At 47.3% G+C, this 23090-nt stretch overlaps 1 protein-coding gene and 1 long non-coding RNA gene across 2 annotated transcripts; both read left to right on the top strand.

Moving 5' to 3' along the window:
- The first annotated feature begins 1000 nt into the window (after positions 1-1000).
- On the top strand, positions 1001-1911 carry LOC147221123 (uncharacterized). Its single transcript, XR_015107987.1, has 3 exons — positions 1001-1089; positions 1238-1416; positions 1574-1911. It is a non-coding gene; the product is annotated as an uncharacterized LOC147221123 (long non-coding RNA).
- A 4477-nt stretch (positions 1912-6388) lies between these two features.
- On the top strand, positions 6389-20507 carry slc71a2a (solute carrier family 71 member 2a). The gene is made up of 12 exons (XM_086170337.1): positions 6389-6672; positions 10570-10668; positions 11251-11313; positions 12452-12579; positions 14284-14398; positions 15433-15651; positions 16380-16493; positions 16885-16956; positions 17176-17288; positions 18176-18273; positions 18376-18539; positions 19868-20507. The coding sequence occupies exons 1-12, from the start codon at positions 6598-6600 to the stop codon at positions 20135-20137; spliced, it is 1530 nt and encodes a 509-aa protein (XP_086026463.1). The 5' UTR covers positions 6389-6597; the 3' UTR covers positions 20138-20507.
- The last annotated feature ends 2583 nt before the right edge of the window (positions 20508-23090 follow it).

Genomic DNA, 23090 nt, shown 5'->3' with positions numbered 1-23090 from the left:
CTTGCTAGCTGCTGCAGAGCTCGCCGTGACAGTCGGACATGAGGCTTCTGCAGGCCGGGTCATCGGACCTGTCGCTTCTTTGTTTGGGAGGGTAAAAGACATTCACCCACCTGGGACTCGGAGCTTCGCCTCTCACCTCCTTCGACAGCCAGTGACCACTGGCTAGAGCCATTTTCCCCTCCGCTGCTTCTTCCTCCTATTACGCACACACACACACACACACACACACACACACACACACACGGGAGAGCACAACCTGAACCACAATCATAAATCATGTTCCCCCCTCACATAGGCTGGGCCATGCAACCTCATTTTCTGTGTGTGTGTGTGTGTGTGTGTGCGTGGAGGGGGAGCACACTCATGCACATGTCTGCAAGCATTTATTACCCAGAGGTTTCTTAGAGTCCGACAAAACTTTCCAGCGAACCTCATTCCTGCAACCAAGCTCACCCCCGTATTTCAGCCCAGCCGGTTCCAGCTGAAACATTGTCCTATCAAACGCCTGAAAATGGCCTTTAAGAGTTGAATTGAAACCAATGGCCCTGTGATTTAGGTGGGGGGGAAAGATCAAGAGAACAGAGACGGAGAAATAGCTCTAGTTTCATGCTTACGTTCAGGGGAAATTTTTTGAGATGTGATTGTGTTGATAATGATGTCCTGGGGTGACCTGAGTGTTGTTATGTTTTCCCCCAGGAGGCCAGACACATAGACTTGCGGGCTGGTTTATTCAAGTGTTCTCAAACAGGACCGGACGCCCACTGAAACATTGGGTCGCCTTAAATACTCCAGCATGATTAGCTGATTCCCCCCTGGTGCGCCGTGGCCTCCAGGTGTGGAGGATAACCGCAGTGATTGCTCTGCAGCCACACGAGGAACCGTGAAAGGTGTCAATATCTGCTGTTTATATGAGGCAGCACCTCTGAGGTCAGTGTCATTCTGTTTTCTACATTTAGAGCTTTTCACACTCTGGCTCACGAATATAATTTGTTCCCATTATAGTGAATAACGGGAGGTTTCAGATGAGACGTCAGCGCTCTCAGCGCTCTCAGCCTCGCCACCGACGCCTCTGGTTTCCAGTGAGACCAGGTTGGTTCTTTTGTCGGTCGAACACCTTCAACGAGCAAACCGGTCGTCGATGAAGTTCGAGGAAATGTTTGTCGGTGACAGACGGCCCGTCCGTTCTCAAAAACCGGGCAAGTCAATGTTTTACTACGGTGTAAATATTCTCTTTCAGATTCCTCTCACCGAGTCCCGAGTAGATGGACTTGTATGCAGGTTTCAAGGTGTCCCTCGGCGCGTCAGGCCAGTAGAGGAAAGTGCTTTTATGAGCATGGAGAGTTTGTGGAGTTCTGGCTCTGAGTGGATACCACAACACCTTGAAAACAAAAGAACCGCCAACCCGTGATCGGACAGGTGACACATCTACTTCCCCCTCTTGTTTGCCACCTTCTGTGCAGCGTGCTCGTCGATCACACTGACGATAATGATAAAAATAAATGAAATCCATGCAGAGGACAATGGAGCATTGGACATTTTCACTGTGACTCAAAGACTAATCCTGTCTTTTCAGATACATCGCTCTTCGGAAGGATACGAGTCAGGCGCCATTAGAAGGAAATCAGCTGTCATGGGGATCCATGAAGGTTTTTTGTCTTGACTTTTGAAACTTTTCATCTGAAGGTTTTATACAGAAGGCGTTGCGGCGGTAAAGCACGGCGGTAGTGCTGTGAGTTCTGCTTGGGGCAAAGAGCTGCCTGAGGGCAGGAGAACCAGAGCTGGTCAGAGGGAGTGTTGAAAATCAGCCCCGGCTTCTTGAATTTCCCCGACGATTGACGCCACTCACGACCTGCCTCGGGATGCCTTCAGTCACCTTTACTAAAACTTTATTTGATTTGGATTTTTACAATAAAGCCCTGCAACTGCTCCCTGTCTTGTCTGTGTTTGTAGATTTTGGAATAAAATGATCAAATAATACGCGTTGTCCTTATTGACTATCAGAGAAATATGTACATTTCTCCACAAGTGGTGAGTCAGAACCTTCCACACAGTTTTAAAAAATGATATTTTGGATGTGCATGGTGGTTCATTTTTAAAATGTACTTCGATGGTTTTCCCTTAATCATGATCATGTTTTTCATTCATTAGTTAAAAAGCATTTGGAGATGACATGTTCTCCTACGTCTTAGAGGAAAGACCTATCGTTGGCAGAGGAGAAGATCCATCTGCGACCGACCGAGGGAGCGGCGATGGCTTCGTCAAACACCACAGAGGCATCGCAGTGAATGTGGCGAGAGATAATGTGACGACTGATGTGCCGAGAGCGTCTCAGTGCTTCGGTTGAATATTCTCTCCATCGGCGAGATGAAACCTACCTGTTTTTTCCTGGCCGAGGACCGACTCCGCTGGGTTTCCCGGTTCTGGTCCCGGTCGGCAGATCGGCGAGGCCGTGCAAAGCATCGGACGAGGGTTCTCACAGCCCCGAGCGGCGGCTCGGCTTACAGGCGAGCGGCTTTCCTGTTCCTTAGCAACAACAAAACTAAACACACTGTGGACTACAGCGAGTCAGTGTTGTACCTGTGGTCTTGTCGAAATCGTCTCGTCTTGGCAACTGGACTCGAATTTCTTCACCTAACCCTCATATTATGTTAAGGGTCAATTTGACCCATTTCACCCATTGACCCGATGGGTCAAATTGACCCTTAACATAATATGAGGGTTAAAGATGTTTCACCCCGTGGATGAGGGGTGAAGCATCTTCTGAACTGTTCTTCAGTTCTGGAGAACTGAAGAAGCCTCTGGGAGAAGCTCCAGAGAACTGAAGAAGCCTCTCAGAAGAAGGGTGAAACATCTTCGAGTGAAGAAATTCAAGTCCAGTTGCCAAGACAAGGATTCACCGTGACCTGGATGCCTGAGAACCTCCAGACATGTTGTATATGTCATCATTTCGGTCACTTAAGACAATGTCACTTGGCCAGTGGAGGGTAACTTCTTAAAAACACCTTCTTCACACGGTATTTGAATTCTGCTACCAGGGGATTCTCCATCAGCTTCATGGGACATTTGTTATTTCCATTAAAATAACTCACAAACAGGGACATTTTCTGTGCATTTGGTCATTTTTAGGCGGCAAAGTGTGATAGTTCAATCCGGTCAAAAGCTCCACTGTGTTGCCACCTGCAGGATGGATGCAGGATTCCAATATACCGGGTGCAACATATGGACTTCTACAAGTTGCAAACAAGCCGTGGACTATTGAGTGTGTATGTTGCCGTGAAGTTAAGTCGAAAATATGGTGCTGTAAATTGAATGTAGAAAGTCAAACGGTGGCTGATTTGAGTGTTTTGTTGTTTGCCTCTTTTATAGTTCGCCTGATTCCAATTATTATTTCTCTTTGTGAATTTTGGTTCTTTTTGTTTGTTTTTTTTTGTACTTTTTGATGAATCCATTGCGGGTAAACCCTCTCTGTGTTCAACCCATCATGGATGAACCATGTTCAGAGACAGCTTATGTTCTCACCATGCATGTCAGTTTCCGTTTGGGTTTCATTTTCATTCTGTTTGCACGATCTGGTTTATCTGGGGTAGCTTGAGACTGGACAGACCGTCTGAATCGTACTCCTGCGTGCACAAATGGCACCTCCAGATCTGTCTTAAAAACCCCTGAAACTCCTGTAATAGTTCCCATCACGGGAAATGTCTCCACATGATTAAAGATACAAAGAGACCTACATGTTTTCCGGACCTCAAGTTCAAAGTGCGCGAGCAATCTTTGCCCTGTTACAGTTGTGAATATTGAGGATATGAACGGGATTGTTTTTGTCCGAGGGGAGGGTGAAGGACGAACTCGGAGCCATCTTGGACAATCCCTTCTCGCCCTCGGCACGACCAGCCGTGGCCGACGGGCAGCTGGTTGTCCTGCTGACCATCCCACGCCGGTGCAGAACCCGACCCTTCCATCGCCGCTTTGAGCCCTCGGATGTCAGACTGGACAACAGGAGTCGCATCGGTACAACCGGCCACTTCCAGCAGCCGCCCCTTTGCTCCAGTCCTGATGTAGTTTGTTGCCGTCGTTGTCTCTGTCCTTTTCAACGTCTCTCTCTGTTTTTAGTGTTATTGTTTCGTGTCTTTGTTTTCTGTCCTTTGCAGGGCCCGAATTTCCCGATGGGGATCTATAAGACGTTTCTCCTCTTGTCCGAGAGGCTTCTTCAGTTCCGGTTCGGTTCGGACAAGGGGACCTTTCTGTGCGGAGATCACATGTTCTCCCCGAGTCTCCGGTCTCCTCCCACAGTCCAACAACATGCTGCAGGTTCATTGAAAAACATGGGGAAAATCACCCCAAATGAGCGAGTGAATGTTGTCTGTCTTCATATGTGGCTCTGCCATCGGCAGGCGACCAGTCGGGGTGAACCCCACCTTTCGCCCCTTGACTGGGGTATCCCCTGCGACCCTGAGCGCACGACAAGCAGCTAGATGGATAATAAGAATATTAACAATAACAACAACAACAATATTATTGTTATTATTATTATTATTATTATATTAACAATAATGATGATAATAATAATGATATCTATCTATCTATCTATCTATCTATCTATCTATCTATCTATCATTATTGTTATTATTATTATTATTATTATTATTATTATTATTATTATTATTGTTATTATTATATTAGTATCAACAGCATTGTCATCACTGTGAAATTATAATTCCATTGTTTCCTTAATATGGAGCGAGTTGAATTAACAAAATAGAAAAGAACAAAATATGTAAACCAACAAACATGACTTGACATCAGAAGCATTTTTTTAATCTTTATAAAATGTACAAAGTATAAACAAAGAAAAGATGTAAACAAACGAACGAACACGGCTCGACATCAGAGGCGGGAACCGTCGGCTCGTGCGGACCCTGACACGCAGGTCACGTGTCCGGCCGTGTCCAATCACCGTTCGGACCGTGTTTCCGACGCACAAGCGCGCACGCGACCACAGCCACGGACACGTGCCTCGGTCGTCTCGCGCCCGGGCTCGTGCCCATCCCTACCGGAAGGAGATTTCCATTTCAAAATAAAAGAAAGATCCGCTCGAGCCGCGGCCTCGTCACACGCGGTGACACGCGTGACGTGGGATTTCATTAGAATCCGAACAAAATAAATCCCAGACGCTGCACACTTGAGCAGGTTTAGGGTCGGTACGGCGGCTCGTCCAATCCGGTGCACTTCCTGTTCCTCTTCCATCCAAACCGCTCGCCAGCAGGATCCGGTTCGGGTCGACCGGCCCGTCGACCGGCGGCGCCCCGAAGCCCTGCGGCGTCCGAGAGAGGAGGCGTGACGGCTCGGGTGCGGAAAGAAACGTGAGCGACCATTGAAGTGTCCGTGCGGCTCCATTTGAAAATATATCATTATGGATTTCGCTTTTTTGCCGTCGAGTTGAAACGAGAACCGAAAATATCGCCATCGTCCGACCCGGTCCGTCGATTGACTCTTAGATGAATCGTTTAATTGTCATCACGCCGTTGACAAAAGTGAAATGGGTCGACCTTTGTAAGTGAATGGACCCCAGAAAGCCGCGGAGCTGAACAACCGCTTTAATATTTGGATCCTGGGATCCCTGTGCTGCTCCAACAGTCACGGCTCTGTGCGGCTCCTCCGGCAGGACTCGTGAGCCCGGCCGTCGGTCCCGGCGTGACAAACTGACCCAACGGATGTTTGCATCGTCAACTTTCCCCGCCTGCGTCAAGCGTCCATCGCAGAGCCTCCATCGTCGCCGCCCGCCGACGATGACGAGCACGTGGCGGTGTTTTCCAAAATGAATGCGAGTCGTCGCGAGCGGCATCGAGGACGGTCCGGAGGCGAGGAGGGCCGGCGAGATCCGGACGCCGGCCTCGGACCGGGAGGACGAGGAGGGCCGGGGTCTGGATGTCACGATGGCAGACGAGGACCGTCGTCTCACAGCTTCTCTTCTCAGGACTCCCACGTGCCGATCGCAGCCAGTCCTTTCGACACCGCAGAGTCGCGAATAGCGGGGTTTACGCCGATGCTTGTTTTGGGAGTGACTTCGGGGTTCCCGGGGTGTGACGCAGGTGTGGTTTGCTGTGCAAGGAATCCCTTTTTTTATTTTGAGCCGGAATCAAGGGGAACGGTTGGTTATATATCGCAGGAGGCTCATCGAAGGGACGTTTTACCGTCGCCCGGGCGTTCGGAACGTCCTTGCAAGGACAGGGATCTCCGAGTCCGTCGCGGGGCCTCGGGAGGATTCAGTGGGAGCGGGTCTTGGAGAAAAGCGTCCAAGTTGGACGGACGGCGCGGCCAAAGAAACGGCCAAAGGCCGCTCGGCTTTTATTTTGAAAAGCAGCGCGGCTCCGAGCGGAAGTCGCTCCCCGGCCTGCGCTCACTCTCGGATCGGCTTCGGGTCGCGGCGCCGGCGGAGCCTCCGGACGGGCTGGATATCATCCGGACGCGGCTCCATAACCACCGCCAGCGCGGCTCAGCCTCCCCGGGGCTGCGGACGGAAGCACCCTGGAAGCGGCCGGAGAACCGCGGATCTCGACGCGGCAGGGATGCTTCGTGACCCGCGGCAGGTGTGACGACATGGCGGGCGAGCCGCCGGCGGGCGCCGGCCGGGTGGTGCTGGTCAAGAAGATCGTCATGAAGGACGGAGCCGCGGTGAGCCCACGAACATTAATATATTTAGTTGTTTTTTTTTAAAATCCTTTTCGCTTTTCGTTTCCCCGTCGAGCGGTCGGACCGGCGGTGGAAGCGGCCGGGCGGCGCGTCCCGGTCCGCGCGGAACGACGGGCGAACCGAAGCGCACCAAAACACGATGATCCGTTCAAAATGGCCGGTTCGTTTGGGACGCAACAGGCCGCGGGAGGACCCACGCAGGAAAAACACGCGGAGCCGCCGCGGGAAACAAGACGCGTCCACACCGGGGAATAAACCTCAATCTGACACGGAGCTCCATAAACATTCAGTAAAAGGCGCTGTTATCTTTATGATTACTTGTCGTGTGTGTGTGTGTGTGTGTGTGTGTGTGTGTGTGTGTCGGGTTCACTGTCCCCGGCTCCGTGGGGATGACGGGCTCAGGATGGAGCTCTTATTCTGTTACGTAACCGCGGCGTCCATCTTGGCTGATCCGTCCGCTCGTCCACTCGCGTGGAAGCGGCTGCGTGTTTTCGTCGTGGAATCCGTGTTTCCGTGAAAGACATCGAGCCGCGACCGACGGAGGATCCGCGTTCTGTCTGCTCGTTGTCGTCGAGATGGGAATTAGAGCAGCTCGATCTATTTATCTATCTATATAGTGATAGTCATTGTTTTAAATATTTTAGATATTTGGATGTTTGGACTTTAAATATAAATTATCAGCAGATAAGTGACTTCAAAGTTGAATTTTCCTGAAGACAAACTGTGGAGGTTTCTTTATGGTAAAGCACTGTTAACACACGTGTTTAATGCCTTTAATACTTTTTAATACTCACAATTGTCAATATGAATGATGTCATATTTTCTTTATTGTTGGTTATGTTTGATTTGCAGATCAGGAGCATTACTTTACTACTTTGATTTCAAAATAACATATTTGTGTGATTTTTTTTTTATTGTATTTTAAGAATTCTGAATTTTAATTTGAATACTAGTGTTTATATGATGATTACACAACAATTTTCTTCGGGATAAATAAAGTTGTTCTTATCTTATCTTATAAAATGTAGTTTTCCATCAGCTGCCATGAAACATCTCCATCATCCTGTAATTGACCAACCATATCAGCTTTGGCCCTTAAATTGTTGGCCATTCGATCACAAATGGTGACTTGATTGATTGATGGACCAGCACCGGAAGACGTGTCGCTGACGGACCAGTTGCAGCCCCTAATTCTGAAACCGTCTCGGGATTTCTTTGTTATTTATAAATCTCGGCATCGGTGGTTCGTTTTATCATCCTGTCATGGCCTTGCGTGGGTCTGCATGTTCGCTGAGCGGGCCTGAAACAATTGCAGGAATCTATTATGAAACCTGACGAGATGCGGGATGGTCGCCCGCCGTGCACGCTGTGCACGCTGTGCACGCCGGCCGGTTCGACGGGCAGCATCTCAACTCTCTGAACACACAAGCCTGCCGTCCAGTTGTGTAGCACATTTTCTTTGCGCCAGTTATCACTGAATGGAACCAAGTACATCCAGAAAGTATGTAAGCTAGCAATAAGATATCAATCTGTCACGCACGATGCTTGTTGTTGATGTTCCTCTTCTATTTCTCCCAATCTACTGAGAAGATGCATGGCAGCGCGTGAGAGGCCGAGTCTGGGTTTTTTGTGCATGTTCTCCCCATGACAAGGGGGATCTCTGGCTTCTCTCTTCTGCCCCTGCCGGCCAAAAACCTGCAGCAGGTTTATCAAAGATTCTTTAAATGTCTGTAAGTGGGGGGTTTATGGAAGTATGTCTCCATCATTGTCCAGCGATTGACTGGTGTCCAGGGTGAACCTGACCATCTCAGCTGGGATCTCTTCCGGCTCTCGGCCGTCCTGCGGAGATATAAACGCCACAGATCCGGACTGATGCAAAGATGCTGTTCTTGGCTGCGGACGCATCGTACCGCTTGTTCCAGGCAGAAAGGCCAGCACTTGCCCAAAAGTTGTTATGGGGTTGCGTCTGATGTTAATGTGAGACGTTCGTATCGGCGGTCGGCTCACGTTTTAAAGCCGGCTCTCATGGAAACAGGAACAGCTCTTGTGTATCCTGGCCAGGGAATAACAGGGCGGCGTTGCTGTCAGAGTTCTTTGCTGAGGAAAGAGAAAAGAAAAATCTCCTTGCACGCTTCATCCTTGAAGTGCCGGAAAAGAAAGCGAGGCTCCCTGGAGGCCGAGCTAAATACTCTTCAGCCGGTGTCGACCACGAGAATGTCCTTTTAGACACAGTCTTGTGAGAAGGCTGCAAGCTCAGCGTTTCTCAATTTGTTGCTCTCATGCTCCTCTGATTGTATCCGAGCCGGCCTCCGTGAGGTGGACAGTGTGTGCAGCGTGGAGCGAGGCTGAACACAGCTGGTCATTTCAGAGGTCGCTGATGTCACTCTGTGTCGAGAAGCAAAGACTCTGACAGAAGGCTAATGGAACGGACGAGGATTTAAGAATCCCGAATCCGTTCACATGGCCGCCTCCGTCGAGTGCAACCGTTCAAAATTAACATTTGCGCCGATTTCATGTGGTACTGTGCTCAGCTGGGTTAGAAAGGGAGTTCATTTCTGGACGCAGAATGATTAACAGGCATTTCAAATACGCCAGTAAGTGTATATTATATGTCATTCTTGTTTCATGTTTGACAGACTAATTATTGAATACTGCAAGGAACAATATGCCTTAAAGCAAAGTGTTTGCCTGCTTGTCAGGATCGTGATAAGTCTCTGTCTCCCAGTTTATAGTTCAGTAAGACAGCCTCGACTCCTCTGGTCTGCATGCTAAAGTGTCCACGGGCAAAACGCTGCACCTCCAGTTGCTCCTGCGGTCTAGTTGGCGCTTTGCATGGCACCTCTGTCGCCGCCGGTGTGTGTGAATGGATGAAGGCGGAGTCCAGTAGAAAGCACTTTGAAACCGTAACGTGATGGAAGTGCCACCTAAGTGGAGACCACTGACTGTTTTACTCACTGCAAAGACCTGGACGTGGGGAAACTTCCCCCACGTCCACCTTTATCCGCTTCCTCTGTAAATTGGTTTCATGAATGACTACGCATTCCGGCCATTGTACATCTCATGTGTGCACGTGTAGCTGCCGGACTGGACCGGTGAGGTGCACGTTGTTGGGACAGCCATCATGTCCTTGAAAGGCTCCAGTGAAGTCAGCAACAGAAGTAATAGCTTTGAGGGAAAAAGCCTGGAGTTGAAACCATGTCTCCTACAGGAATGAGGGAGGAACTCAAAAGGTCAAAGCTTTCATGTGTTTCATGAAATATTCAGTCGGGGCAACAGTTACTCTTACCTCGTCTTTGTGCCTTCGACTGCAGCCCCTCTAAAACATGAAATCCATTCAAAAGATCGAAGTTCTGCCCTGATGGACTTTAAGTGCTGAGGTGAAGATCAGAGTTGGTCAGATCAGCCCTCAACCTACCAAATGGTGTAATACTGTATTATCACTTTTAACGCCACAAAAGAGCTTTCCATCTGGACACAGCAGGAGGAGACGGCTCTCTGGGTTGAATGGTCTGTGGTGGATCAGAGTTTGTGCAACTTTTATACCTTTGATAGTCTTGGAAGAAATGTTGCGGTAAGTTGTATTTTAATAAATCATTTGTATCCTGGTGTGTTGGTTTCAAGGGTTCGGTCTGAATTTGTGCAATCCATGCCATTGTAAGGTCATTTTCTGGTGAAAATGAACATTCTCAGGCTATCGGCCGTTTATTGCTCATGATGTAATACTGGTGACGTCATCTTGCGTATTCTTACCGAGTTACACTGATGTTACACAACTGCAACTTAGCTTCCCGAGCCAAGACAAGTCACATCAGAATGTAAGTCGCATCAAAAATGCAAGAGGCGTTATGCAACTTGTGTGTGTGTGTGTGTGTGTTTCAGTTGCAACAGGGCATCGGCAGGCCCAGTGTGTATCACGCCGTGGTGGTGATCTTCCTGGAGTTCTTTGCCTGGGGTCTGCTCACCACACCGATGCTCACCGTGAGTACCAATGTGTTCACATCGTGAAATAAAACCAGCTGTGATACAAGACAAGATTGTTGGAAAATGGGGTTATTATTCCCACTTAAATCCCTGAACGACGTTTCTGTCATAGATTTGACAGCGTGATCAGCGATTCCTTTTAATATGCATTTATCTAAGCTGAAACTGAAAGCCTGTTCAGACTCAGGACAAAACTGTATTTTACATTCACCCCAAAGGACAGATACGGAATCATCAACCTCAGTCTACAATTTTCAAATCCTTCCCAATGCAAGATATTTTGGTCATACTCGGTGTGTTTTCAGTGTCACCGCTTGGCATCTGCAATGTTTCTGTAAAGTCCATGTTCTCCGCCCCTTGGAGAACAATACATTACGTCATTAGGTCATGTCTTGGTGTGCGGCGTAATAAGGTTGTATATTCTCGAGCACAATAAGTGGGTCATATAGTGTGGAAAGGGTAAGTGGGTCATATTAATGGACAAAGATTAAACCCACCTCTGTCCTCAAACAGCGTTTGCTGCTCCAGCAGCTACGATGGAGCTGAAATGTTTTTCATGGTCTCTTTTTGCCCCCGCAGGTGTTGCATGAAACATTTCCCCAGCACACGTTCCTGATGAACGGACTCATTCAGGGCGTGAAGGTAAGAACTGCAGAACGTGACACGAACCTGAGCTCCATGCTGTGCGAAGCCGATACGTTCGGAGACAAATGCCAGCATGCTGTGCTGGAGAAGCACAATGGAACCATAACGGGCGCTGCGATCACATGACACCAGGGGGCTTCTGCCGTCCACGCCGGGCCTGGGACTGCAGCTTATCCCAGAAGTCATTTTTACTCTTAAAATGCATAGTTGTAAAGATTAGTGTCTGATCCTCATTGTAAAGAAAAGCCCATTACTCTCGTATCATCAAACAACCATTTCAAATAGTGTGGATTGGTAGACAACAGTTTTATTTTATTTTTTTCATCCCAATCGTATCGCATCCTGTACTGATCTGCTCGGAAAAACACATCCAATCATAAAATAACAAAATGTGGTAAAAGCCACAAATCGCATTCACATCTTAAATTGCTTTACATGAGCATAAATTGTATCTCTTTCAATGGTGAAATCCTAAAAAGTGGAGTAGGTAAATAGATACTGTAATTTCTGGACTATTGAGCGCACCTGAATATAAGCCGCACCGGATCAAAATAGCTCAATAAATGTATGTGTACATTTATAGGCTGCAGGTGTCCACGTTTTAACATGAGATATTTACACAGAAACTTTTTAAAAAAGAAAAAAAACTGACTTAAAGACATACCGGTCACATCCACAAATACGTACTGGAAATGTTTTTTTTCCAAACAGCGCCTGAAACGCGGCTGATGAAAAAGATTAATGATAATAATACAACAACACAAGGAAAAGTCCATCCATTTTCTGTCCCTGCCTTGTCCTTCTCCGGCTGATTGCTATCTTTGTCATCCTTCCTTCCCGCGCACCAAAACCATGGGAGTCGTCGTCTTCAGCGTCGATATTGAACGGCCTCAGAATGTCACGCTCATTTCATTGGTTCGATGTGACGAGGCTAAATGTTTTGGCGGCATGAAGGTCGTTCACCCCCCCAAAAATCAGTAAATGAGCGGCGTCACCGTTTAAGCCGCAAGGTTAAAAGCGCGAAGGGGAAAAAGTAGCGGCTTATAGTCCGGAAATGACGGTGACCTTTTTCGACATCTCGCTCAAGAACCGGCTGGAGTTTTGATCGTCGCTAACTTCCCCTCTTCCTCATCAGGGTCTGCTGTCCTTCATGTCGGCGCCGCTGATCGGAGCGCTGTCAGACGTCTGGGGCAGACGCTCCTTCCTGTTGGTCACAGTCTTCTTCACCTGCGCGCCGATCCCTCTGATGAGACTCAGCCCCTGGTAGGTCCTCACTCACCTCCACGTCACCAACAAGAGTGGAGTCTGCAGCATCCCGGAGTCATGATCCTGCCTTGAGGCCCGAATGAGACCCGGATCTGCTCCTCCCTGGCAGTGTTGTCATGAAACACGTGGAAATGCAAACTTCTCTCTCTGCAAGATTCTCTCCAGTGTACAACCGGACAAATGAACCCAATGTACCTGTCGGATGTATATTTTGAATTGTTCCAGCATTAGTATCGTGTGTGTGTGTGTATGAATTTTTGTCACTTTTGACATTTGTAAGGGCAGATCAGTGTGTTGTTTTTTTTCCACCTGGTTTAAACAAATGGGAAATTTAACTGCTCTTGACGTTGCTGTAAATCACCCAGTTTTATAATGTTGTGTCTTTCAAACAAATATCCTCTGCACGGTTTTGGACAAAGTTCTTTTGGGGTGAGGAGGATGGCTAGGACCAGGAACGACTCCATCAGAGGGACAGGTGGACATGTTGAATGTTTTGGAGACAAAGTCTTACTGAGATGTTTGGACTTGGACAGAGGAGGGATAGCGAATGATTGGTAGAAGGATGCTGAGGTTGGAGCTGCCGGCCAGGAGGTCTAGAGGAAGACCAAACACAAGAGGAGATTTATGGATGGAGTGGAAGAGGACAGTAAGTTAGCTGTTGTTAAGGAAGGAAACCGAGTGAGAAGGAAAGCCATCACACCTTCAGCAGCTTGCAGGTCCATCGAGCCAGTTAGCCGTAGCATTAAAACCACTGAATAATCCTGTTTGTTCCGGGCGGCAGCCGTCAGTGGGTGGGATACAATAAGACAGCAAGTGAACAGTTTGTCCTCTGAGTTAGAGTTTGAAACAGGACAAATGTTAGTGGAAAAAAACCTGTGACTTTGACAAGGGCCAAACTGTGATGTCTGGACAGCCAGGACGGAGGACGAAGCATCTTCAAAACTGCTGCCGCCGCCACGCGATGGTTGTTTCACAGGGTTTCAGCTGCTGATGAGTTTTGCAGTTTTTATATTTGTCAGCTGCCTGAAGTTTTCATTTTCTTCGTGCACAAGTTATATGAATTAATACTAATATCAGACTTGCACTCCATGCTGTTTTTCTATTATTATGACAATATATAATTAGGGGCGGCGTGGCGCTGGAGGTGAAGCAATCGGCTTTGGAACCAAACAGTCCTGATTCGATTCCCGCCTCCTAGCGTGTTGTTGAGTGTTGCTCAAGTGTTGCTGAGCAAGACACTGAAACCCTGACTGCCCTCCTGGCAGCTGCTGCTCATGGTTCACCCATGATGGGTGGATTGCAGAGGAACAATTTCCCCAATAAAGTAGAAATATATATTATTATTATCAAATAATAATAATAGAGGCATCTGTTTTACTTTTTTCTCCAGAAGCTGCAGCTTCTGGTCAAAAAAATGTAGCTACTTTATTTTTTTAGTCTTGATCCTTTTGGTCAGTTTTTATTCTAGAATTATACCGAAGAATCAGGAACATCATTGCTTGTGTGTGTGTGTGTGTGTGTGTGTGTGTGTGTGTGTGTGTGTGTGTGTGTGTGTGTGTGTGTGTGTGTGTGTGTGTGTGTGTGTGTGTGTGTGTGTGTGTGTGTGTGTGTGTGTGTGTGTGTGTGTGTGTGTCGCACAGTGAACCTATGACTTTCACTCTGCAGAAACTAGCTGAGCGTCTCCCTCTGGCTCCTCTGCAGGTGGTACTTCGCCATGATCTCCATGTCGGGCGCATTCTCAGTCACCTTCTCGGTCATCTTCGCCTACGTTGCCGATGTGACCGATGTCAGGGAGAGGAGTACGGCTTATGGTCTGGTAAGGAAAAGTCTTCCCCCGCCTAGATTATTTTACTGCCACACTGATGAGGTGGGTTTAACTGCACAGATGAGCAGAAATAGTAATGCTAATGTAAAGCGTGAAGTATAATACAGCATTGACAGAGGTGTGTGTGCTGGGCATCCCGAGTGTAGCGCTGATTGGTCCGAGCCCACCCTGTGTATGGGGTCGGTTCACAAAGGAGTCCAGCGTGATGACATGACCGTGACCTGGTGCTTTCAGACCAACGGGCGCATAGATGAGGGTGTTGGTTTACTGACACGGGCACAGAGTCGGAACACTGCAGCTTCATCAGAGTATAGACTCACCTCTGATGACATGGCACCTTCTCTGTACCGGTACATTGTCCTCAAAGCCCAGGTTCATCTCCCTCAAAGAGTCACATTTGCCAGGGAGTTGTAATTCAAAAATACATCAAGATTAAGTCTGTGTTTGTAAGACTCGGAGCAGAAGGTCAGATCTTATGTTGGCAGTGAAAGAACAATTGTTGAATCCCACCATCCATGTTTGGAACCCCAACTTCACACCACAGCGGCCTGTATTGCTGGTCGCCGTCCGTTTCCTTGCTGCGACCCGCAAGCACAGTGGCTTCGGTGTGGGTCTTTACCTGACCGACTATCCAAAATATTATCCTGTAGATGCCAGCCCTGCGCACCGTACTTATTAGGAAGCTCTCATATTCTGCATTTAACAGAATAGGGCTCGAGGAACTGTTATCTAGTATTTGTTTAGTTCCAAATTCTTGACTTGCAGAGCAGGTTTGGAAGAAGGAAACATTACTGAAGTGAGAAAATCCTTTGGCCAGACAATACATTGATGTCACAAAGGGTCCCGGAGCATTAAAGTGCACCATCTATGGCCCGAAACCTGGTACTACAAGGAGGCCGGACTTGTGAAAATGACAGTCACATGCTGCGGTCAACTGTTACTGTTTCCATGACAAATCCGAGACCTGGACTGTATCACCAACCCTACGTGTTCTGATGAAAAACGGTGGATTTTCCTCCCCGCAGGTGTCGGCTACGTTCGCAGCCAGCCTGGTGACGAGCCCGGCCATCGGGGCTTACCTGTCAGCCTGGTACGGGGACAATCTGGTGGTCCTGGTAGCGACGCTCATCGCCCTGGCCGACATATGCTTCATCTTACTGGCTGTTCCCGAGTCTCTGCCCGACAAAATGAGGCTCAATACCTGGGGGGCGCCAATATCCTGGGAACAAGCGGACCCCTTCGCCGTCAGTAACAGCTCGTCACACCCGACAACTAATAACTTGATAATTGCGTACAATTGATCCGGTAGATCGCATTTTATCGTAGAGGTTTTCAAACGTCCTTGAATAACGAATAATACCTGAAAATCTGCCTACCCACAATTTGCAACCATTTGCCAGAAAATAAGAAGCATGCAAGATATTTAGGAAATACCGTAATTTCCTGACTGTAGGGCGCACCTCAGTATAAGCCGCACCTGCTAGCCGATGGCTATCTTTAGCTTCCTCCTGCGCTCTAAAACCGTCAAGTAGTCGTCTTCAGTGTCCGAGTTGAACAGGCTCGGAATTTCCCGGCCAATTCATCGGTCCGATGTGACGAGGATAAATGTTTTAGCGGCGTTAAGCTCGTTAGCCTCCCCTCAAAATATCCGTATATCAGCCGCACCGTTGTTTAAGTGAATAAAGCCGTTGCTTATCGTCCGGAAATTACGGGATGTCCCCATCATGTCGGGGAATGTTCTAGGACTTAAGAATTTACCTCAGCCAAACAGCTTTTGTCAGATACATGGAAGTCTTCTGAAGGTTGTATTTTTCCCTCCATCTGGCTCAGCCCTAATTTTTAGCATTTCACAGGCTTGGACTTTTGTGATTGAGGTGAAAAATAGCAGTTGTTTCTGTTTTCCGCTTAGCAAACATTTGAAAGGGTCACATTGTTCCAGTCGAAGGTCTGACTGTTGTCTTTGTCCTTCTAGTCTTTGAGGAAGGTGGGTCAGGACTCCACGGTCCTGCTGATCTGCATCACTGTGTTCCTTTCCTACCTGCCAGAGGCCGGACAGTATTCCAGCTTCTTCCTCTACCTGAGACAGGTGAGCCTTTGTGCTTCTCTTGTGTTTCTCTGCAGACCTATCCATCATGCCTGCATTAAATGTGAGGGACCAGGAAGCCTGGATCTTGGCGGGTGGACACCAGATGAAAAAATAATAAATCAATTCTAAAGGAACAATGTGGGATATTTAAGAAATGTTGTTTTTATTTCAAAATTCAAAATGTGAAAACCCTGCAGTTCTGTAAATAGTCTCTTGTGGTCCATTCTTATTCTTCATGTAATAGAGTGAGAAACTCGACTCTGTTCAAAAGAACCTGATCTGGACCAGCAGTTTCAACTGAAGCTGAGAATTTCTATTTAATAACTTATGGAAGTGGACACGGTGCTTTCATTTAATGATGTAATAATTGCTATCATTTGTGTTTTGACAGGTCATAAATTTCTCCTCGACAACCATCGCTGTTTTCATCGGAGTGGTTGGAATTCTGTCCATTGTAGCACAGGTAGACACACTCAAGACCACCGTAAACACACTGCACATCCTCCCATCCAGATAACATCCGAATATGATCGGAAAGTCTTTCCTTTGCACTTCATTTGTATTTAATCTTCCCGCGGAAGCATTGAAATGACGATTATGACCATTAGAAATGGCTATTCTGTAATTGCGCTCATTTCCAAAATGTATGGTTCCCCACCTCTTACCTCTGTTTTCTCAACAGACTCTGTTCCTCACGCTACTGATGAGGACTCTGGGTAACAAAAACACTGTCCTGCTGGGCTTGGGCTTCCAGATCCTTCAGCTAGCCTGGTATGGCTTTGGTTCCGAGCCATGGTAAGAATTGCTTATTTTTATCAAGCAATGGGGCTGATGCAGCATGACAACAACCCAGGACCAAACCGCTGACCTCCACAGTCGCTGTCGCTCTTGCCGGCCACAGATCAGCACAGAAGGAGACTCTAGGGTGGGATGAGGACCAGCAGGAGTATATAAGAAAGATAGAGGTTCGCAAAGAAGAAGTCGGACACTGAGGAGACTGAAGAGAGCAAACAGAAGTACAGGGAGATGCAGTGCAAGAGGAAGGTAGAGGTTGCAAAGGCCGTGCAAAAGGTATAGGATGAGATTTATGACAGGTCGGGAAGTTAGGAGGGAGAGATGATGAGCAGGTGGGGAAAACCGATGGAGGAGAAGGACCTTCTGCAGTTTTAGAGAGGAATCCACTGGCAGGCTCCAGATGAGTACTTAGAGAGCTAAAGAATGAGGAGGAGGAGAGATGACTGAGTGGACCATGAAGTAGCAGAGAATAGTAAAGGTGCAGTGAGGAGAGCATGGAAGAGGATGAGGAGTGGAAAGGCAGTCGGTCCTGATTTTATGCCCGTGGAGATACGAAACATGCGCAGGGGAGACGGCAGTAGAGTTGTTCATCAGGATCTTGGAGAGTGAGACGATGCCTGAGGAACGGAGAAGATGGTGGCCATTTTTAAGAGTCCGGGAGATGTGCAGAATGGCAGCAACTCATTATAGAAATATAGGGACGCGATAGCTCGTCCCTTTCCGCCAGCATCACTCTGTTTTGCAGCGTTCGCCTTTGTGTTCGTGAATACATTCTTGGAGTGTATATTAGCGTCCACGGCCCTATTCAAAATGCTACTGTCGGGAGATCAAACTTGGAGTTGTGCAGGAAGGCTTCAGCCGGTAAAGAATGGCCCGTGTGCTTCCAGGATGATGTGGGCCGCCGGCGCCGTGGCAGCAATGTCCTCCATCACCTTCCCAGCCGTCTCTGCTCTGGTGTCACAGTCAGCCGATCCTGATAAGCAAGGTAGGAAAGAGTCTGTTTTCTAGATCAATATGTCATGGTGCCATGGATCTTTTACCCGACGAAGGCATGGCGTCATTGTGCCGACCGGCTCCCCTCCTCCAGGCGTGGTCCAGGGCATGATAACGGGTATCAGAGGCCTGTGTAACGGTCTGGGTCCGGCCCTCTACGGATTCATTTTCTTCCTCTTCAACGTGGAGCTGAACACCATGGACCCCATCCAGGGAGACTTTAACATCGACCCCCTACCTCTTCACAGTCCCACGGAGGTATGGTTCAAATTTTTACGTGCCCAGTGGTAACTTGACATCTCAACCAGACGTGGACCTCGTTTTCATATTGTATTGAAATTACGGGTTCAAAACGCCACACAAGGCCCGGCAAAAAAGGGCATTTTCTACCTTTACATTTTCTGCAACAGAACCTGCATTAACACATGTGTTTGTAAGCGTTTAAATTGACAGTTCATGCAAGCACATGCAAGTCTATTATTTTCCAGTGTTAGTTGTTGCTCTGCTCATTCATGGTATTCATAGTGTTTGAATAAATGTAAAAAAACAAGTGATGAAATCAGTATTTTCTCACAGTGGAAAGTGGTGTTTCATTAGTTTGTTAATGCCTCTTTATTTCATCCTATTCATACTCATGCTGCAATTTCTTTCCTTGTATGCTGTGCATGCTCATAATAGGCCAGTAATTCCATTACAAGCACTATTTCATGGCTGAAAATAGCTAATGAACATGAAAATGTTAAGTTTCGCCAATTTTTATGACATAAAAATGGCAGTATTTCATTTAGATAGATAGACCTGTATGCAGACATAGCCTTTATAAAGAAAGTCAGGCCAGTGAGTTACTCTTTGGCACGTGACTGAGTGTCTGACTGAGATGAGATGAGATGAGAACAACTTTATTTATCCCGAAGGAAATTGTTGTGCCAGAGTTTCAAGCAAAAACATAACAGTAATAGATAATAGTAGGAAGGAGGGAGAATAAGAAACACAATAAAATATAAATTGTCAAGGTTAAGGCTATCAAGTGTTTGAAGGTCTTCAGTACAAAGATTTGAAGGTTCCCTGCGGCTGAAGGAAGAGGAATTAAAAAGTCTGATAGCCTGATATGATAGTCTGATATGATACGCATGATAACTGACATGATGCAATGTAAACATTCAATAAGACTTGATTTAAAAAGATGAAGTAAGAAAACTGTCTGCTGCTTATGATACTGGCCACAGAAATAGCGATGGCATTGTGATAGCACAGTGTTTGAAGTTGAGCGGAAACCATTTTTAAGTAGTCGGTCACTTCTGTTGAAACACTTATTCAAATTGTCTAATTGTTGAAATCGGCACACGTCGTATCACAACTTACTCCACAGGGGAACTTAATATTTAATACGTTAACGCTGCACTTGGTAGGGTCCTGAAATGCCTGCAGAGTCAGGAGTATCCTTGATGACTAGTAGCTGAGATAAGCAAACCCTCACTCCCCCAAACACACCACCCTTCATGCGAAGATCTTGGAGTTTTGGCAGCCGAGCTCCAGACGTAGGGAAATATCAGCCGAGGATAACCCCTTTCCTCTTTGTCCGTCAGCACGCCCTCATCCCCGGCCCTCCCTTCCTGCTGGGAGCCTGCACCGTGGTGGTGGCCTTCCTGGTGGCGCTCTTCATCCCAGAGAAACCCTCCTGCTCCTCGTCTTCTCAGCTGTCCCTCGGCGACAAGCCCCGCCCCGACAGCAAGGAGTCCCTGTCCTCGCTGGCCGGCGTGCACATCAACACGCCGCTCCCGGGCAGCGACGAGGAAACGCCGCCCTCTGCCAGCGACGAGGACTTTGAGCCGCTGCTGCAGGACAGTGTTGTCTGACGGACCGCCGGAGGGAAGATGGCGACCAACAGCCGGCAGCACCTGCGGTATTTTGTGTTTGCCGGGAGGAAGGGCTTCTTCTCGGAGGGGAGGGGTTTGCTCGGCGGGGACGCAGAAAAACCTCATGGTCGTCTGCGTGGACGAGGACGGACCGTTTGATTGACGGACGGCGGACGGGGTCGGCGGAGGCGCGTCGTGGAAGTCATCTTTGAATTAACGGAAGTTTTGTAAATGGAAAACGGCCCGTCTTTCGTCCCGACCCGCCCGGGGGACCCATACTTTTTTGGTTTTCATGGAAGGATTAATGTTCATCTTTTAAGCTTGAAGTTGTTGATTGTTTTTGTGATTAAACTGGAAAGGGTATTTTCACCTTCAGCGTTCTGAAGCCGTATTTTAAAGCTGTTTTATTGTACAGAAGAGACACGTCTGCAACATATGTACAGTAGCCAAAGCTTCGGAGTTGATTTGTATACTCTTTTGGCAAAACGAGCATTTTTTTTTCCAGTCGAAAAAAGGGACTTTTTTTTTTCCAGGTTTACAAACGGTATGAGTTCCATACGAGGTCAGAAGATTAGAAAAACGAGCCTAGTCTGATGACGTCACTTCTCACAGAACATGGCGGCTATACATGTTCTTAAGGGCCAAATGTGTATTTATTTTTTAGATATCTCCAGAGAAACCTAATGCTGACTAAGATATTAAAAACACCAGAGCGTCTCACTGTATTTCACCAGTCTACTACTCTACCTCAGACAAACTCAGCCTGAGTTTAACCACCTTTTCAGTGTTTGATTTTAACATGGATTTATACTTTATGCAAGTGCCGCTTCCTGCTGGGAAAACCTCCAAGCAGAAGTGCAGAGCTGCTTGTTTTCCAGCAACATTTATTCCAGCGACACGATACTCCAAACATGTACTCTCAAATTGAGCCACTGTAAGGCACTGCAGTACATGTGATAGAAACAAACAGGCGTACAACTCTGTTTATACTGATACTGAGAAAAAACTATATATGTACATACTCGGGTCAGTGACTGTCACGGTCTTACTATAAGACCGTTTTAGAGCTCATTTTATCTCATTTAAAAAATGAGACGCAGAAATGAATACTTATTATAGACTGTATTTGTAGGAGCAAGAGGTTGTAGTTTATAACTAAGGCACGGCCAAAGCCCTGAGATAGCAAAAATCTGCAAAATTCAATAAACCTTGAGGTGCAGTGTCTCCAGATGACACTGAATTACATATTTCTTTCTCAGGGAAAAGGAAAAAATGACCAAACTCACCTGAAGATTTGTATTTTCAACATCACCATTGTTTTTAGAAAAGTAAATGACACTCATGGATGACAGCGGTCGCCACCAAGAAATTTGATATTTACATATGCAAAGAAAGAGTTTCCCAGTGAAATATGCCTGCTGAGACCAAAACCAGAATATGAGCGAAACTTGTATTTAGGATGTTTTTCGTCTTTTTTTTTTTTTTCCCTCCTTTACGTCAGATGCATCCGAGAGGGAAAAGTTGACGCTGTACGCTAGGGTTTGAACCGCGGTGTCTCTACTTGACTGTCACGTGATTTTCCAGCATTAACTATCATATGATAAAGTCCTGAAATTCTCTGGTTTTAATCCAACAAAGGTGAACCGCCCAGTTTCTTCCTGCTGTTTCCGACTGTTCTGTTTATCTCTCCTTGAATGGCACGGGTTTTGCCGTTGAGGTGGCCGTGGCACGTAACACGAAGATCATGACCGCTTTATAAAATGTGCAAGAAATCCCCTTTCAGTCATTTGTGTGTTTGAATGGGATCCTGAGGGCCGTGAGTCACTCGCACCTTTGTTTTTAAGGGTGGAGACCCGAGGGTTCGAGAACCCCCGTGTCACTGTATCATTTCATAAAGCTGTTTTGCAGTTGCGATGTTTATCCCTGATTGCAGGGAGTGTTCCTGTGAATGACATTCTACTTGAAGCTTTTGGCAGATGTTTCTGAAAGCTTTCAAGAAGGTTGAAGATTATATAAATGACAAGCGTATGTACAGAGTTACTATTTCCTTTAAGACCTTAAAATCAAAATGTGCATGTGAATGATACAAGAGTGTTTACAGTGCAGAATTGGCGCGTTCGCTGGCTCGTACGGAGGCTTTCCTCGGATCCGATGTTCTGCCAGCATCCGCACCGTTTGACGTGACACGCAGAAGATGTCCACCCTTATCCGATCTGCGCTGACCGAGCTAGAAATGTCAAATTTGAGCCGACGGTTGCATTGGAGGGGCAGCCGTCGAGGAAAATGTCTCCTGAGTGACGACGCGTTTTCCGTTTAGGAGGACGAACCGCTGTCGCTATTTTCTTTGAATTCGAACCAGCATAACGGTGACTTCGGGTTTGTTCGATAAGATGTATCCAAAATCCCAATCTAATCTCTACACGGCGTAATCTGATTTTAGCTAGTCGGGCTTCGCTGCGTTTTACTCGACTGTGTAAATAGCGTACGCAGACCGGAGAGTCTGTATGCGAAGAAATGTAAGTGTAAATATGTCTCTGCTTTGTCCTGACGTGTACAAGCCAGCTGTTGATTCTTGGAAATTAAAAATCTACATGGTATGCTTGTGTGTGTTCTTGAACAGAGGCAGCATCTGAAGCTCTTCCTTATTATTCAGGATTTATTGCCGCGGTGCAGCGACAGTGAAACTCCTACTTTGCTGTCCGCGTGCTGGTAGAAGAGTGTCAACATTAGATAAGACTGTGAACAGTGAGTAGAAAGGATGTTTTTAGTGCAGCGTGCGGCGTGCAGGTGCACCGCTGCCCTCCGCTCGGTTGCACACACCCGCAGGTCCTGCGGGAAAGCGCGCCGACAGCGCCCCCTAGCGGGCAACGCGGGCGCTCGGCTTGAGCCAATCAGAGCCTGCGCGGTGCGTCATGTGACCGCGGAGCCGAAAAGAAGACGACGAGCAGCAACA

This window comes from Fistularia commersonii, chromosome 23 (genome assembly GCF_037954325.1).
Source record: "Fistularia commersonii isolate RoL2024-O1a breed Wild chromosome 23, RoL_Fcom_v1.0, whole genome shotgun sequence".
Classification (NCBI taxonomy): domain Eukaryota; kingdom Metazoa; phylum Chordata; class Actinopteri; order Syngnathiformes; family Fistulariidae; genus Fistularia; species Fistularia commersonii.
This window is presented reverse-complemented; position numbering and strand designations above follow the sequence as displayed.